Source organism: Xenopus tropicalis, chromosome 4 (genome assembly GCF_000004195.4).
Source record: "Xenopus tropicalis strain Nigerian chromosome 4, UCB_Xtro_10.0, whole genome shotgun sequence".
Lineage (NCBI taxonomy): Eukaryota > Metazoa > Chordata > Amphibia > Anura > Pipidae > Xenopus > Xenopus tropicalis.
Window position 1 is genome coordinate 118,932,555 of NC_030680.2, and position 19,444 is coordinate 118,951,998.

The 19,444-nt window shown below is 40.3% G+C and overlaps 1 protein-coding gene across 3 annotated transcripts in view; it reads left to right on the forward strand.

Annotated features, from left to right (window-relative positions):
- Positions 1 to 270: 270 nt before the first annotated feature.
- The window catches only part of rxrg (retinoid X receptor gamma), a 68,646-nt gene continuing 49,472 nt past the window's right edge, over positions 271 to 19,444 (forward strand). For 2 of the 3 annotated variants that reach the window (XM_004913775.4, XM_004913773.4), the window contains exon 1: positions 339 to 535. In XM_004913775.4, coding sequence (XP_004913832.3) covers positions 478 to 535 — 58 coding nt within the window. In that variant the 5' untranslated portion in view covers positions 339 to 477. Of the gene's footprint in view, positions 536 to 19,444 lie in introns of all 3 variants that reach the window. The other variant, XM_004913772.4, reaches the window with a different exon arrangement.

The following is a 19,444-nucleotide window of genomic DNA, read 5'->3' on the forward strand; positions in this document are numbered from 1 at the left end:
TGTAAACTGAAAAAGAATTGTGTAAAAATAGCCTTTATTGCACAGCATTTTGCACCATTTTTTTTTTACAGAAATGCTGAGTACTTCACGTTTTCCACAATATTTTCACATCAAATACTTTACATAGCTTTATAAATCATTGCTCTTATGTGTTATTTCCTTGTGAAAAATGAAGCCCATAAGGTTCAGCAGATCTCAGACATTCACAATTCTGTGCCATGGAAAGGTAGGAAAAATCTCACTGCTCTTTAGTGGATCCAGCCCCTAGTGTTAGAAAGCAACACCATGCAGATATCATTTGGAAAGCTTGCAACACATTACACCTCTCCCCCTGATTCTGACTTCTCACCATCCTTTATCCTCCCTCCCAACACACAACTCCCTCCTCTCCTCCTCTTCCTCCTCCCACAGAGAGGGCCCCGTGAGGGAGTCCAGCTCCCACTCTGTTCTACCCTCCGCAGCCTGGCTGTCTGTAGGATGCATCTTGCTACTGAGACAGCTCCATCCATGGCTACGTACTCCTCCACTCACTTCAGTAAGTTCCTACTCACTTTATTATATATTTTTAGTGAGACTCAGTCATGGGCTGCACTTACCATGGCACACCACAAAGATTAGATCCATCAGCCTCTCAAGTGTTTATAAGAAGCTCAAACATGGACCAAAACTTGCTGCCCAATGTGCCTAGAAATGCATTTACTTACAAAAAGGTGCAAAGTGCAGCAACTCTTGAGTAATTGCTACATGGTTGCTATGGGTTATTGCTCTTGTGTGCCTATTGCACCTAAATAAATGCACACCTTATTATTTATAAACAAGCAAACAAAGACATGATTTTTAACTTGCAGCAGCCCACATAACCATTAACCAATCATTACAAAACCGTGGCATTATTCGTGGACAAGTATCCATGTGCTGATACATCCATGTTTAGAACTTCTGCTGGAATTGTTATGCATTTTTTCTGCCTTGATAGTAATTGTGAAAATGTAGCTTACTTTTATATTAAAAGCACTATTGATGTACTTTGCCTGTCAGTCTCAGAGGGGTTAATGGGACACAGGAAAGTCAAGCACAGGGAACATTTGGGCAAGAGTGCTTTCACATTCTACATACATTATCAGTGGGGATGTCATTTACTTTGATAGTTAAACATGTGAACTTGAATTAAATCCATTGGGACACATGGCAGATTGTTTATCTTCCCTGTTAGTTCATACTCTGCTCCAAGGAACAAGAATTGCTCTTGGAATTATAAAGAGAAGCTCCCACATGGTTTGCAATGAGTTCAGGAATGCCATTATTTTATTCTTTATGATTATAATGTACTTTATTTTCTTTTTTTTTTCTTAGTGGGAGTTGATTTAGTTTGATGCTGTGTGCTTGTCTGTTGATTATAAACCCCATTCCTTTGTAGTTCACATAGATCTATATTCCAGGTTGGAGAGTGAATAAAAGGAATACTAATAATAAAGCAATTAAGGCTGCTTATATGAATTTATCCTTTAATTTCAGTCCTGCTATGGTGCAGGTGTTTCCTCTTCCCACTTAGCCTACCTCTGCTGTGAGCAATGGGACAGAGCTGTATAACACAGTGGAGGGGGCACTTCTGATATAAAACCGGTAACAGGCTCAATCTAATAGCTAAGTATTTAAACAGTACTACTGTTACATCTAGTGGGCCAACACTTGTATTATTGGTAAATTTGATGTAAGAATGCAAATACCAAGCTTCATGCTGCTGCACTGCTCAGCCACAGACTTTGCATAGAATTAGAAATGTAATCTTCAGCTGATAATCAGGGATCTTTTTGTCTTCTACTCGGGCAATTCTGACCCTCCTGCTGTCTGAACCTGCAAACACGGTTTCTCACCTTTCCTAAAGTATATAAAGTATCTTTTCTTGTTTTACCTGTTTTGGGGGGAAGAGAGACTTTAAATAAGTTTTCCCCTTAAACTTCTCCTGCAGTGTTAAAGAGCTGGCGGCACGGGAGTTAATTTCTTAGGCTCTTTATCCAAGGGCATAGATATAACTGCCATCAATGTGGGCTGAAATTGTATGTATTACACCCAATGATAATACAGGTGTTAACTGATCTTATTTTGCCCATTGGGCGCAGGGCAGAATGTCACTGTGTGGTGGAACCTGTTAAAAATGCACCATGGTACAAACATGATTACAAAAGCCCATAGGTACAGAGCCTTCCTGTATGAGCTGATCACCCTGTCCTCTTGCCCCGTCCAGGCTCAGGTCTCTGTTATCTTTCTCTCAGTAAGATCATGTTATGTCGCCAGTCTGACACTGACCTAGTTCTTTCAATATGTTACACCCGTAAACTATATTTCCAAGTTCCCAGCAACCCACTGAATAAGCACAGGTACCCTACACCCTGATTGGGCTCATTGTGTATGTACAAGAGGGCTGCACAAAAAGCACTCAGTAGGTAAAATGGGGGACTGTAAATTGAGGTTCTGGCCCTAAAACCTCTGTTAAAGGGGGACTCCGGATTCCAAACTAAAACAACACACAGAAACTTCTAGTATAACTGTAATCTGTTTCTTAAAAAAGTATGAATAAATACCAGTTTTTATGCTAAAATCCAGCTGCAAACAGTTTTCTTTCTCTCTGCATCATTTGAAATCCTGGGGGGGGGGGAAACTAAAACATTGATGTTACAAATTGCAACAACTTCTTGACAGCTTATAGACAGTATGCATGAACTACGTAACCCACAATGCATCGCACTATGATGTTCCTTTCCTTATTGATATTACGTCTGCAAGGAATTGTGGGATTTGGCGGATGCAGACTGAAGGCAAGCTGAGCACAGTCGACTACTGTTACATTATTGTTACAGTCTTAAAGTAAGTCAGCCAGATCAGCAGGAGAACAGGGGGCAGGCTTACGTAACTGTTCCAAACCATATTATTACATTAAAAATCATGAAAAAGCTGCATATTGTTTAATTGATGTTGCTTGAAATTATGTTTTCTTTTCCTGCTATTCTAGCAAAGAAAACCCAAGAAATTAAGGGCAGGGGCCTGGTAAAACTAAAATGCATTACCCTATCTATGTATATACACTAATACACTGATTTCATGTTAAATAGATACATGGAGACAGACGACTGGCTTTTTGCCGTACCATTGGGAAAACCTTTGTTTTTACGTTAAGCAGCAGATGTCTGATTACAGTATTGTTGGTTTTGGTAATATTTCCTTCTGTTGCCCAGTGTCTGTACAGTACGGGTTGGCAATCTTTCACAATATTGTGTGGGACTTTGGCATAAAGGTAATAGGTGACTATTGGACGTAACCAGTTACCTTTCTCTGCTTTTATTTTTTTCACATCTGGGAGAGGGGGCAGCTATTTGTACTGGGTTATCAGTGTTGCCTTAACTCCATTTCCTGTTCTGTTTTGTCTGTGGCCATGTAGTACCACCTTCTACATCTGTGCCATTAAATTTTACACCTTGCCTTAGGCCTTAGGCAGAGACCAGGTTGATTTAAACTCCATCTGACAGGAACTGGAGCAAACTAGCAGGATTGCACCCCACATTGCAATCACCTGAGTGTATAGGTTTGCAACCTGGCTGGATCAAATGATACTTGATATACATGTTATTAATTGAAATAAAAAAGTGTAAAAAGTAATAAAAAGGCCAGTGTTTGTTGTCTGACACAACAATGCTGTGTAATGGAACTTTCACCCAACATTCATAGCTGGGTCACATTACTAGAAATTACATTATATAATATATACATATTAGTGCAATGCAATGCCACGCACCCATAACTTATTATAACCTATTGTCAATTCAACCAAAACTGGGCCAGACTTACAAATATGGAGTAGATCGTTATGATTCACAATGAATACTGGTCAATTTTATAGAAACATTTGAATTCTTGCCTTCAGATAGTTTCTATATGTTATCATATATTATGTTAACTTTTAGTATGATGTAGAGGGTAATATTCTGAGACAATTAGCCATTGGTCTTCATTTTTTATTATTTGTGGTTTTGTAATGTTTTCACTTTTTGTTTAGCAATTCTCCAGTTTGGAATTTCAGCAGTTATCTGGTTGCTATGGTCCTAATAACCTTAGTGACCAGGCACTGGTTTGAATGAGAGACTGATATATTTATCGGAGAGGTCCTAAATAGAAAGAAAAGTAATTAAAAGTAACAATAAAAAAGCCTTACAGAAAAATTGTTGTGGGTGCTGGGGTCACCCCCATTTGAAAGTTGGAAAGAAGAAAAAGGCAAATAATGAAGCTATAAAATATAAATAATTAAGACCAATTGAAAAGTTGATTAGAACTGGCCATTCTATGACATACTAAAAGTTAACTAAAGGTGAAACACCCCTTTAAAAGGTGAAATTCCACATTTTGCCAATGGCAAATTTTTTTTGCTAAAGTGCAGCAAAAATTTGCTGCAACAAAAATCCTCGGAGTGAGGAAAAAGTGAGCCAAGTTGTATGTAAAAGTGATTTAATAGAGGTATCTTGGTGACGTTTTGCTGCTGTGACCTGTTAGCCACAAGCTCAAGATCTGCTGGTAAATCCATTTCTGCTTTTTGGTCAGTAATGTGTTGCTTTGTCACTTCAAAATGCATAGTCTGGCTATATGTCAGTGCTTTGGGTTGTCACACGGTTATAGGGTGCAAAAGAGGCAGGGAGTGCTCAAACGCTATCTTCTCTTTTTATAGGGTATGTTAAACAATATATAATAGTAGGCAAGGATCAAGTTGAAAGAATAAGCCCCTAGTAATACAGGAGGCCCTCATATAAGGGTTATACAAGGATCGGGATGTCTAGCATCTCCCTATCTCCTGCTGACTGCCCTTAGCTTTGTGGATACGCTTTAGGAAAGGATAGGGTTTGTAACTGTGTAAAATGTTTCATTAAATAAGCAATTTACCCTAAAAATAACTTTTAGTATGAAGTAGACATTGATATTCTGAGGAGGAACTTGAAATAAAGAACAGTGTCACATTACATGACAATACCACGGCCTATGTCATCATTCAATTCAAGTTTATTTTAAAATGAACTGCCCCTTTATGATGGCATGGCATACAGAAATAAACATAATTGGCATAAGCACTAGTGGGTGTGTTTTATGCTCTTCAAACTCTTCTCAGGTGCACCAGGCATGCTATGCTTATGGTTAAGTAGCACATTTATAAAAATGTGTAAAATACCATTTTATTGCCATATAAAATGAAGGATATTGATAAAGCTGCATAATAACTTGTACACCTTGTGAGGGGTTATGTAGCTGGGACCAGCTTTCTGGGGCTAAAGCAGCCCATGGCACAATCACAACTCACTGAGCTTACACAGGCAGCTGTGTCCTTCCCCCAGACTGGAGCTTTCTACTTTGGCCTAAGCTGCCTTTTAATTATCCAACTGAGATACCACAGGTAAAAATAAATCACCTGGGCTGGACTAGCGCCCTGGAACCACTCTGTTAGGAACCTTGTAGATATATAAGCTCCATCCTGGACTTTGCCAGGTATCCTGATAGTGACCTTACAACAACATGTAGTCGGCCATAGGACATCATGCTGCTCGCTAGCCTATCACCACTTTGGATTGGGCAGGAGATTTTGAAAGCTGTTTGAATCCCCCACCCAGTCCCCAGTGGAGGCAATCATACAGAAGCAGGAATAATGGTGGATGTGAGTAGGGAGTAGGTGGTAGGATGAGAGAGTGGGCCTGTGGCCTAGGGGTGCGCACATTTTAAACTTTGCCTAGTTTACATTTCATTACAGTATATTGATACCTAAATTTGTCCTTTGACCTCATTGGGTTACACCAGGTCTGAAATCCTGTAAAATGGTACAATTTTAGTACCTAGTCAGTGTGTTACCTCAACAGCTCTCTTGTGCTACAGGCAGTCTGGGGCCAATTTCTTTAACAGCTGGTGTGGTTTAATGTAGGTAGTGATAGGGGCATATATATGTATTGTGTACTGGGAAACTCACTCTTATTCACTAGAGCTCTTCAAAAGGTGAGCATAAGACATGGAACTTTTCACCAACTACATAGCACCAACCAACAATACAAGAAACTGATCCAGGACTGCCCACAGCATGTAATATATACAGCAAGATAATGGTTGGGTTGGAGACAGAGCAAGTTTCATGCTAGCTTGAACTTTGTAAAGGTGCAAGAAGGCTGGGGCTGTTATGTACCATCTAAGATCCTATCTAAGGTTCTATTAATGGGCAGTTGCTGTTATTAAATGTTTTGTAATAAATACAGAAATATTTAAAAGGCTAATCAATAACATTTTGCTACTGGTCATAGGTTCAGGCACATTATTCAATAACCCACTATCGTTTGTTGGACTCGCTGACAGATTTGATGTAGTGAAATCAAATATATTTGTGAGTAGAGACGAAACATACAGAATTAAATTACATAATGTGCCCATTTAAACCCAGTAGGCATGTAGATCTCTGGTACAGTAATTTGCCCCTTTCTAAGAATGATCTCTATTGTTTTCAGCAGCAAGTAAGCTAAAAGCTGACCAAAGTCGGAAAAATCTTTTCAGCTCTTTTTTTAGGCAAGCGATGATGATGGTGATTCTGATCTTTGCAATGTCTCTGCAGATGTGACTTAGGTCAGCAGGGGTGTGATATAATTGGTAATGGATACAGTGACATGTATGGTTGAAAATGTACCCGCAAGGCATAATGGGGGGAACTGTAGAAATATCTGAATTCAATGGACAATTACTTTTATTCAACCCACACATTACGTTGCCATTCCCATGTCCCTTATCTCAGTGTATGACTTGTTCTAGGAATCATTTGTGAGCTTGGCATACTGCTGAGTGCGCAACACACAACTGAATAAATTCTTTATTCTTCCGTAGTCCTGAATGCTCTGGAAAATACTTTTATGCTCTTCTATACATTTCATATTTCTATCAATAGTGAGAAAGTTGCTGACCATTGGGATCTATAACTTTAATATGGATAAGTCCAGCATTGCAGTCATCTTTCATTATCTTTAGAGGTGATAGCAGCAGCTTTATGTCTCTATTCTGAGAAAGATTTCCTTTTTTTTTGCGGGGGGGGATCTGATTTATTGTGTGTATGTGTAGTGTGTATAATAGACTTTTTTTGTAAATTTTTTATGTAATTAGATAGAAAAAGGCTTCCTTGTGATAAAAACACTTTCCCTCTATCTCTCCTCATCTATTGTACCAGAGAATTCTAGGAATCAGAAAGTACGGGGCATGTTTACTATGATTGGTGATAAATATCACTGGTGATGTTGCCCCTAGCAACTAATCAGATCTTCATTTTTGATTTCTAACTTGTAGGTGACTGTTTAAACCTAATTGCTGATTGGTCGCTATGGGCAACATCACCAGTGATATTTATCTCCAATCTTAGTAAACACACCCCTTAAATATCTTAGATATTTAAGAAAAAACACGATTCTTGGTTAGGAATGTTGGTGGGAAAATAAAGCAATAATTATGTAGGAATTCATCTGTTTATTTTTCATGATATTTTTAGTAGTTTGTTCAGTACAATACTTGCTTTGGCAAGGTTAAATTGAATATATTTGATCGACTCCAGCAATACAGTGTGGTATTATATTTACCTGTATTTTTACCAAACTGGTTTATAATGAAGCATCTCTGTTGCATTCTGTGTTACGTGATGCCTCCACAAAACTTTGGCATTAGCCAATGAGATTTTGAGCAACTGACTAATGAGACTGATGGCAATTCCAAGAAAATGACATATTAAATAACGTGGAGTTTATGGGCAGTATAAAGCTGGCCATACATGGTTCAATTTTAGCTGCCGACTAGGTCCCTCAAGAATGACAAATAATAAAGTCTCCAAAAAAAAGTCAAGTCATCATTCATTTAAACATTTATGTTTTATAGTTTTAAACTTATATTTGTAAGAGTGAAGAAGTTCAGCTCAAGTGCAAACTAGGGGTACCTGCCTGGCACCCCATCATTGTTGCACCCTAGGCAGGTGCCTCTTCTGCCTAGGAATTGACTTTGGGTCTTGGCTTACTGAGCATGCTCCGTTCTTCTCAACTCAGGTTACCAAAAATGCCCTCCAGTCTATCATCCAATGAAGAGATGGCAATGTTGGTTACAATGGAAACTCCAGCTCTGCTAGAGAAACATGTTTTTTCTCTTAACCTCCAGTTCTGAGCTCAGTTTAACCATTACAGTATTCAATCCTAGCTGGACTTATCAAATTAAGTTCTGCCTGTGTAAGCCTGCATTCTTTATTGCATGAACTTTACAGCGCAAATGTGCAGTTTTCAGATGAAAATGTCACTGAAGATGTGAGAGAGGGAAAATGGCCGCCAGGTATAGCTGCTATTTGTTTTATGAAAATGTGATAGTGCTGGCATATGGAGGGGATATATACAGTACAAAAGGTGTGGTTTGGGTTGGAGAGATGTCCCCAACTTATACATGGTAGGAAAATATATGGTTTACATGTCCTTTAAGCTGTGCCACTGAAACAGAAGCTTCCATAGGAAAGGTTTAGCAGAGAAAGTAAAAGCGAGAGGGGGAGAACGTTAAGGATTTGGAGAGGGAGAGTCATGAAAGGGAGCAGTTTGTTAAAATATCAAGATTCTTGTGTAATTGTCTCACATGTAAAATAAAACAGAACCTGGAGTCAGAGATTCTGATTTCATTCTGGCTGATAATATATACATTGTGTAGCGTTCATTAAACGAATAAAAGCTTTATGCAAGATGAATGTGTGTTTCTCTGCCAGTTCAGTCGTATTTATAGCAAGGAAAATTGAGAAACAGTTTTGCAACAGAAGCAATCTCTTCCATCCATTGCTTTATAACAAGCAGACGTCCCTGCCAGATAACTGTCTGTTCGGCCCATTGAGACGTATTAACTTTATACACTCATATTAAGCAAGATCTCTTCTGGCGAGTCCCTTTATTTTTCTGTGTTTTAAGCTAAAAATCACTGTGTGTTAATACTGCCATTATTGTATAGATCAGTGTCTGAAGGGTTGTAAACTGTTGTTTTATTGTCTGTTGCGTTTTCCCCACAGCTCAGAAAAAGAATATAATGCAGGTATGGGATCCATTATCCAGAAACTCATTTTCCTGAAAGCTCCCAATTACAGGAAGGCCATCTCCCATAAACTCCATTATAAGCAAATAATTCACATTTTGAAAAATGATTTCCTTTTTCTTGGTACTAATAAAACAGCAGCTTGTACTTGGAGGCAAAACAATCCTATAGGTTTAATTAATATTTACATGATTTAATAGTAGACGTAAGGTACGGAGACTCAAATTACAGAAAGACCCCTTATCGGGAAAACACCAGGTTCCGAGCATTCTGGATAACAGGTCAAATAGCTGTAGTATGTGTACAGAGAAGGCCAGGTTATCTGTGCTAATGCATTCTGATGTGATGGCACTGTCATTTCTGCCAATATGATCGTATTCATGCATCGCTGATATTTATGCTGGAAATCTTCACTCCTTAGCCCAACATGCAAGGATTTGTGCTATAGACTCCTGAGCTTTACTTAGCTACTTCAGTTGAAACTTAACGTGTAATGTTTACTACATATGATTATTCTAATTTCTGCACTATAATGCGGTTAGACTTTTTTTTTTTTTTTGCTCTATTCTGACTGCTCCTAACCCTGTCAGCGTTTTGGAAGCTTTCTAGTACTTAGGACTTTAGGCAAGGGCAACAATTGTAGTTAAAAACTCCAGGACAAGAGGACCACAATCATCATTGTCTATAGAAAGCCTAGCAACAGGAATATTATATCACCTATATAATCTCTTGATATTTCATTACCAAAACACAAAGGAAAAGAAAAGGGTTAGTGCACCAAAATACGCTACATTATCATATCCTCTTCTTCTGCCCTTTGCTCACACACGGAATCCACTTTTTTAACTATAATTAAATGTGGCTTTTAAAAGAAAGAAATAACACAAACCCAGATGCATAGTTTTATTGGTTTATAATAAGGTCATTTTTCAAAGCATTATTATTCACATGTGACTCTGCTGATCTGAAGTAAAGAACGTCACGCAATAGTTTGTTTTAATGTCAGTCTTTTTTGGGGGTTTCATTGTGCATTTTCTCTTGGCATGTGTATGTAAGGAAACACTCCTGAGTTATCTCCAGTGTTGTGTGTTGAAGTGAATAAATCAGCACAACTTGTGGGGAAATTGGTTTAAAACATATGGTGTTTTCAATAAATTGTATTGATTATTGCATTTTTAGTGGCCCCGTTTTGATTTTGGCACCAACTAAACAGTTTTGTTTCGTTGTATCTTTGTTAAGTATACTCCTTGCTTAAAGAATGCTTCCATGAATTGCTAGAACATATCTGCGCTTGGACTGCTGCCATCACATATATAGTTTTCATCCTGCTTTTCTGTCCAGCTGCATAATGCTGTTGAGCCTTAACCCTTTTGGTGGTGGAAAGTAGGACAATGTTTGCAAATTTTGGATGTCTCATAAAATCATGTTAACATATCAGCAAGAAAATGCAATAACATAACAGGAGCTCTTTACCTGTAGTTTGAGACCCAAAAGAGTGGATCACCAGTATCCCCTTTAATAAAGCATCGCCCAGTACTAGCCCAATGCATAGTGCTTCTGCCGAACATTCTTTTTGACTATTGTTTTAAAAAAATATATATTATTTTCATTACTCCTTGCACTATACAAGAAAATTAAACTACTTTCACTTTAGCACTTCTTATGCACTGTTAAAGGAGGAAAAGGTAGGAGTCACTGTTTAAGGAGGAGCTGGTAGAAAAACAAACTATCGGTCCACGGATTAGTCCTTTGTATAATGAGCTGTTCCTTACTGCAAATGCTGCAGCTTAGAGTTTGTTTCCTTTTCCACCCATGCATGTCCTTCCCCTTGTAAGGCTCTGCTGGGGTGTCATCCTGGAACTTACTTGTTGCTGGCTGGTCTCCCTTGTTTTCCCTAACTACTCCCCAGGAGAGCAACCGGCAAGCACTTATATCCTTTTCATCTGGATCCCTTTCTATGTTATATCACCCCAGCAGCCTTATTGGTTGGGTCGAGTCAGCCAATCAGGGCTGACTCTGCCCTATATTAGCTCAGCCCTTTTCACATCCTGGGCCTGAGTATTGGCCTATTCTGTACACCGTCCGAGATCCTTTATCCGCTTCACCCTGCTCCTGCCTGTCTCAGATCCTTCATCCACTCCACCCTGCTCCTGCCTGTCCCAGATCCTTCATCCACTCCACCCTGCTCCTGCCTGTCCCAGATCCTTTGTCCACTCCGCCCTGCTCCTGCCTGTCCCAGATCCTTCCTCCACTCCACCCTGCTCCTGCCTGTCCCAGATCCTTCCTCCACTCCACCCTGCTCCTGCCTGTCCCAGATCTTTTGTCCACTCCACCCTGCTCCTGCCTGACCCAGATACTTTGTCCACTCTGTCCTGCTCCTGCCTGACCCAGATACTTTGTCCACTCTGTCCTGTTCCTGCCTGACCCAGATACTTTGTCCACTCTGTCCTGTTCCTGCCTGACCCAGATACTTTGTCCACTCTGTCCTGCTCCTGCCTGACCCAGATACTTTGTCCACTCTGTCCTGCTCCTGCCTGTCCCAGATCCTTTGTCCACTCCACCCTGCTCCTGCCTGTCCCAGATCCTTCCTCCACTCCACCCTGCTCCTGCCTGTCCCAGATCCTTCGTCCACTCCACCCTGCTCCTGCCTGTTCCAGATCCTTCCTCCACTCTGCCCTGCTCCTGCCTGTCCCAGATCCTTCCTTCCACTCCACCCTGCTCCTGCCTGTCCCAGATCCTTCCTCCACTCCACCCTGCTCCTGCCTGTCCCAGATCCTTTGTCCACTCTGTCCTGCTCCTGCCTGTCCCAGATACTTTGTCCACTCTGTCCTGCTCCTGCCTGTCCCAGATCCTTTGTCCACTCCACCCTGTTCCTGCCTGTCCCAGATCCTTCCTCCACTCCACCCTGCTCCTGCCTGTCCCAGATCCTTCGTCCACTCCACCCTGCTCCTGCCTGTCCCAGATCCTTCCTCCACTCTGCCCTGCTCCTGCCTGTCCCAGATCCTTCCTTCCACTCCACCCTGCTCCTGCCTGTCCCAGATCCTTCCTCCACTCCACCCTGCTCCTGCCTGTCCCAGATCCTTCCTCCACTCCACCCTGCTCCTGCCTGTCCCAGATCCTTCCTCCACTCTGCCCTGCTCCTGCCTGTCCCAGATCCTTCCTCCACTCCACCCTGCTCCTGCCTGTCCCAGATCTTTTGTCCACTCTGTCCTGCTCCTGCCTGACCCAGATACTTTGTCCACTGTGTCCTGCTCCTGCCTGACCCAGATACTTTGTCCACTCTGTCCTGTTCCTGCCTGACCCAGATACTTTGTCCACTCTGTCCTGTTCCTGCCTGACCCAGATACTTTGTCCACTCTGTCCTGTTCCTGCCTGACCCAGATACTTTGTCCACTCTGTCCTGCTCCTGCCTGTCCCAGATCCTTAATCCTCTCTATCCTGTACTGTTCAGTTACCACTTCTTCGTCTGCTCCATCCTGCTCAATCCAGTAACTGATTATTCCCCCTTTTCACCCTGATCTCACTGCTGTACCTTCATCACCCCTTTTCACTCCTGTCACCACAGTACCAGCTCATGCCCGAAGCACTCATTCCTTTTCCATTTTCCTTAAGATCACTTACTTTCCCTTGTACCCCCTGTCCTTACATTGTGCGGAAGGCCCTTACAGAGCTGCTCTCTCTTTAAAAATGCCTATGGAGCCAGCGTCAGACAGTGATGAAGTTGCATCAGACTTTCTGGAACGCACCCATTAAGTACAGTTTTGCATGGCAATATAGAAATTGTGAGTGTTGGGCAAGGCTTGCTAAATCTTCCCAAAGCAGCAATCAGTGTAACATTATAGAGGGCACACAGTATCTGTAATGAAAAAAGCAGTGCCAGCTGTGAACTGTTGAAAATAAAGTGTGTCAGTAGGAAAATGGCACAGGATTGCCTCCTAATGCAATGATATTAATATATAGTCTATAAATATACAGTCTATAGCACTGTAATGGGTTACCTGTCAAACATCTACTATTTGTCTTTTTTAGAGATTCCTTGTCACTGTGGTTCTTCCAGTTATGCTACTTGATGTTCAGTAAACTCACCTGTTGTGTCCAACAAACGTGCCATGGCACTGGGTGGCTGTACTGCTTGGCCAAACAATAGTCAGTAGGGTGTTGTTGTCACTATAGTACTGTAAGTGCATTGCCTAACCCATCTGTGTATGTGTAAGGGCTGTATCAAACTTGGTTTGAATGAATTCATCCACCTGAGTAAATGGGGAGGATATCAAACAGAGAAATCAACTTGAGTCTTAACAGGCAGATGCAATTCATGTGCACACATAGGCTGGTAGTTGGCATTCTTTCACAACATAAAGCATCACCTGTGGCATAGCTCTAATGGCAGCCATACATAGGCCGATAAAAGCTGCTGTAGGACCAAGTTGGCAGCTTATGGCCCCTGTATGGTGTCCTCAACAAGGTCTACCAGATTGATATCTGACCAAAGATCGGCCAGAAGTTTGTCAGGCAGGTTTAAAAATCCTGTCAGGTGAGGAGCCCACTGACTGCCCACATCCACATGGGATTTATTTATGTGGATTCCCCTGGCCAAACAATCAGATCAATGACATGGTGTCAGTTGGTTGATGAGAACAGGAAAAAAGCAGAAAATCTGAACTCTTATATTTCATCTGTCTACACAAAAGAGACTGGAAGGGATTCATTCCAGGGTATTAAACAAGCTTAGCACTGTGATTACCAAACCTCTTCACTTAATTTTTCCGGATTCATTGAGGTCTGGCATGGTGCAGAGAGACTGGCGAATTGCTAATGCGGCGTCATTATTCAAAAAGGGATGCCATTCTCAGCCTGAAAACTATAGGCCTTGAAACTTGAATACATTGCAAATACAGTTGCAAAAATATAGGTTTGTGCCAGAATGGTTTTATGCATAACAGATTTTGCCTTATTTAATTGCCATTTATGAGGAGGTGAGCAGGAACCTCGATGCTGGGATGGCAGTGGATGTCATCTACTAAAGCATTTCATAAAGTACCGCAAGTTAATGATAAAATTGAGGAATATTGGCCTGAAACATATTTGTAACTGGCTGAAGGATAGATTACAAAGAGTGGTGGTAAATGGAACATTTTATAATTGGACCAGTGTTGTTAGTGGAGTACCGCAGGGGTCAGTCCTTTGTCCTTTGCTTTTTAACTTGTTTATTAATGACCTGGAGGTGGGCATAGAAAGTACGGTTTCTATTTTTGCTGACGACAACAGTATTCTGCCGCTTTGCAGAGCAATTTGACAAAACTGGAAAACTGGGCAGCATATTGGAAAATGAGGTTCAATTTTGACAAGTTATGCATTTCGGTAGAAATAATTTAAATGTGAGTTATACACTGAATGGTAGTGTGTTGGGGGTATCCTTAATGGAGAAGGATCTGGGGATTTTTGAAGATAACAACTTGTCTAATTCCAGGCAGTGTCATTCTGTGGCTACTAAAGCAAATAAAGTGCTGTCTTGTATAAAAAAAGGTATTAATTCAAGGGATGAAAACAAAATATAGGACCCTGGTAAGGCCTCACCTTGAGTATGCGGTGCAGTTTTGGGCTCCAGTCCTTAAGAAGGATATTAATGAGCTGGAGACAGTGCAGAGACTGCAACTAAACTGGTAAAGGGGATGGAAGATTTAAGCTATGAGATGAGACTGTCGAGGTTGGGGCTGTTTTCTCTGGAAAAGAGGCGCTTGCGAGGGGACATGATTACTCTGTACAAGTACATTAAAGGGAATTATAGGCAGATGGGGGATGTTCTTTTTCCCCATAAAAACAATTAGCGCACCAGAGGTCACCCCCTTAGATTAGAGGCAGCCTAGGTTGTTTTTCGGTGAGGACAGTGAGGTTGGGGAATGCCCTTCCTAGTGATTTTATGATGGAAGATTCTGTTAATGCCTTTAAGAATGGTTTGGATGAGTTCTTGAACAAGCATAATATTTAAGGCTACTGGGATACTAAAATCTACAATTAGTGTCGATGTTGGTATATATAGTTTATGTATGTGAGTGTCTAGATAAGTCAGTATGGGTCTGTATGTGAGTGGATAGATAGGTCAGTATGGGTCTGTATGTGAGTGTATAGATAGGTCAGTATGGGTCTGTATGTGAGTGGATAGATAGGTCAGTGTGGGTCTGTATGTGAGTGGATAGATAGGTCAGTGTGGGTCTGTATGTGAGTGTATAGATAGGTCAGTATGGGTCTGTATGTGAGTGGATAGATAGGTCAGTATGGGTCTGTATGTGAGTGGATAGATAGGTCAGTGTGGGTCTGTATGTGAGTGTATAGATAGGTCAGTGTGGGTCTGTATGTGAGTGGATAGATAGGTCAGTATGGGTCTGTATGTGAGTGGATAGATAGGTCAGTATGGGTCTGTATGTGAGTGGATAGATAGGTCAGTATGGGTCTGTATGTGAGTGGATAGATAGGTCAGTGTGGGTCTGTATGTGAGTGGATAGATAGGTCAGTATGGGACTGTATGTGAGTGTATAGATAGTTCAGTATGGGTCTGTATGTGAGTGGATAGATAGGTCAGTGTGGGTCTGTATGTGAGTGGATAGATAGGTCAGTGTGGGTCTGTATGTGAGTGGATAGATAGGTCAGTGTGGGTCTGTATGTGAGTGGATAGATAGGTCAGTGTGGGTCTGTATGTGAGTGGATAGATAGGTCAGTATGGGACTGTATGTGAGTGTATAGATAGTTCAGTATGGGTCTGTATGTGAGTGGATAGATAGGTCAGTATAGGTTTGTGTGTGCTGGGGTTCACTTGGAGGGGTTGAACTTGATGGACTTTTTTCAACGCAACTGAACTATGTTACTATGTAATCCAATATCGCCAACCTTAATGTGGGCACGATTGGCAGAAAAGTAAACCAAATATAATTTGTAGATATACATAGGGGTAAATTTTCCCTTCCCAAGGGTTTGAAATTTGCCCTAGTTCAGGTTTCCAGCCTGTGAAATTTTAGAATAATAATGATAGGGAGGTTTTATAAAAGGCACAAGGTCTAATAACCTAAAGTAACGAATTAGATTTTTGCTTTCAAATAGGTGACCAAGAAACACCACTTGCTTATTGAATTGTATAGCTGCAAACAGTCAGGTGAAGCTTTGGCAAATGTCCAAGGGCCCACGTGCCGCAGTGCATGCTTTACTGTACATATAACTTCAAGTGGTCTATTACCCCATAGTGCTCCTATCATGTCCAGAACACTACTGAGAATGAACAGTCTATTTAATGGGTTAAGAGGAAGCAGCTGGACTGAGCAGGGGTCCACCAAAAGATAAACAGAAAGAGTCAATGGCCTTTAGGTAAGGAACACATTAACTCTCTGATTTCTACTCATGCCAGAATGCTGGCTTGTTAGTATTATGCATGTTACTTACTGTTATATGGACATTTGGTTGTAGCCTGGAAACTTCTGCATTCAGAACACTGTATGATTACTGTAATAAGAAAATCATTATTGAATTAATAAAACTGAGTGATAGAGTGATCTGTCAATCATGACCGTAGGCTGAACTTTTTTTTATCAATACATAAGTGACATGGAAAAAACATGAAAGGTTGCAGTGTAAGGGTAATTTCACACATTGCACTCAGATTGCTGAGACCGTATCATGGAGAACTGTGTAAATGAAAACTACTGGCAACTGTTTCCCATTCTACCGAAATCTGCAGTGTCATGGCCTACAGGGCACCATGCCAAATGTTCCTGAGAAGAGTTTGTATGCAGCAACAAAAATAACTTATTAGAAATCTTCTCTGTATTTTCATAATCAAAAGCTGCAGTTATTCTGTTAAGGCAGTGAATGCTGGGGGTGATATATCTAGATACCCAAAGGATATTCCAGATTGTTGCCAATGGTGGCTTGTTACCTTTAAATCATTTATTGCAGCAGAACATGCTGTCCTGAAGAATAATGAACATTGGTTTGCTACTGCAACCCTTATGTTCCCTATATAGTTTTCAAATCATTCCATCTAGTGTATCAAAGAGTCTGAATTGTTAGGACTTGCAGCAGCTGTAGTAATGCTTTACAATAGGTAGGCCAGGTTTTAAAAAAAATGGTTTTAATTAACAAGATAACAGAGTTTTTCCTTGAGATGGTCCAGTGGTGGGGTTCTGCTAGCCATTGGCAGTGCTGTATTCTGGTCCATTGCTGCCCTAGTCACCAGAACATAGCATGCCCCCTGAAGCCCGAACAGTTCATGTGCAGAAGGAAATGTCCTACTGTACCTGCACCGATAGGGACTTTCTGCTACCCCCCCATCCTAGTAGCTCTGCAGCTAAATACTTAACTATATAATAAATATGACCCTGGGTATTGGTTTTCCCAGCAGCAGCAACTAGTATCATGAAAAGTATCATCGTGTAAGTATTTTCACAATATTAATGTAAATTTTAAAATATCTACTGTCGTTGTTTATAGTGTGTATTCCAGCCATCTAATTCTCAGAAGACTTGTTTGAATAATCACGTTATATTAATACATTTTGGCAGCAGCTTTCAAGGATATTTGACCTACTATGTGAAATAAAAGTTGGAAAATATTGTCAGATATCAATGATGCCTGTGTGCAGTCCCATGTCCAGTGTAGATATTTGCAGGTCCTAAAGTATAGTGATTTTATCCCAGGGAGACTGATGTTTTAGTTAAAATGATAGCCTTTTTCAATGCAAAGATACAAACACATAGTAAACTATAAGAACAGTTAGTGGGGAAAAATATAGGGAGAACGAGTTAGTGACGTACTGGCACAGCAAAACTAAGACACTCGGTGTATACAGGCAAAAAACAACATAATAAAGTGACATCAAGGGGCATTTTTCCCAAAATGTGAGATTAGAGTGCTCGCCACAAAAAAATCCCCCACTTTCTAACTGTTCCTATGAGATTTTTAGAAGGGGATTTATCAAATAGTGAACTCTAAATTTCTAAAACAATAAGATTGATATATATTATATGTAGAAAGATGACACTTTTTCCATTCTTTCTGATAAAATCCCCTTGCAACAAGCTAGCCAGGGAAGTTACTAGCCATAAGTGTGATGTAGTTCAATTCTCTCCTTGAATTGGTTGCACGGGCAGACACATTCACTAGGTTTAGCAAGTTAGGAAATAAAAGGCTACTGAAAGTAAATGATAAAGCTGAGAAATTGGCCTAATTACCCTTTTAGAGTCTGGAGCTATATTTCTTATTTTTATTCTGGGGCAAACTGGACTTGACTTTAGATGGAGATTTTCTCGCCTCCTCTGGATCATTTGGAAGTTAAGCAATATTTTTCTGGACAAAAACTTGAGCTTGATAGATGAGTTTTTTTGTTTTTTTTCCGCTTGGTTGTTTTTTTTTAACCCAAGATATTCACACAAAAAATGTGAAGAAATCATTAATATGAGGTGTAACCAATGCTGTAGGAGTGACAGTCTATTTCCAGAACTGTCTTTTAAAAAGTGTGGTTCTTTTGTAAATACAATAGCAGTAAAGTGGATATAGAATGACTTTTATATTTCAAATACAATGTGAACTGATCATTTTTTCTGCCTTTAATTCAGCTGGGCCTGAACCCCATCACTGGTCATAAAATACTTTTTCTTGCAATATAAATAAGCAGAATACACAGAAGACACAGAATACAGCTGACATAATAATTGTTTCCACACAAACTTGCAGTGTCAGATAGCTGAGGCTTTAGGCCTGCCATTTTTTTTTCTTGTGCAAAACAGATAATAGCATAAGGTTTCCATGTACAGCACCTAAATCCTTTGCTAATTATGTGAGAGATGTGCTTCTTCTGTGGATTCTTTGAGTACAAATTACCATTGCTAGAATATTGCAAGTTCATATGTTCGTATTTTACTTTTGTATAACTTATTGAGTAATGATGGGCTTGTACAAATAGCACTACCAGATAGAAGGTACTGTAAATTTATATCGTGAATAATGTACCCCCTATTTTAAAGGAAAAGGATATTTCAAGCCATCAAGGAGTTCCATGACCATATAAAAGCATGAGTCCAAGGTCAAGTACTTTTATACAGGTCAAGGTGACTTGTAATATCCTCATATTTTATTCTATGATTTGTATCACCATACATGGAGTCTGCTAAAAGTCATCTAAGCATTAGATAAAGCCAATGTAATGTCCCATAATTCCAGAGAGATCATATATAGATTTATATAGGCTTGTCACAGTGGAAGTCCTGTTGTCACTGCATACACTGCACCAGGTAGTAAACAGTACAGGAATGGGACCTGTTATCCAGATTGCTTGGACCTGGGGTTTTCCAGATAAGGG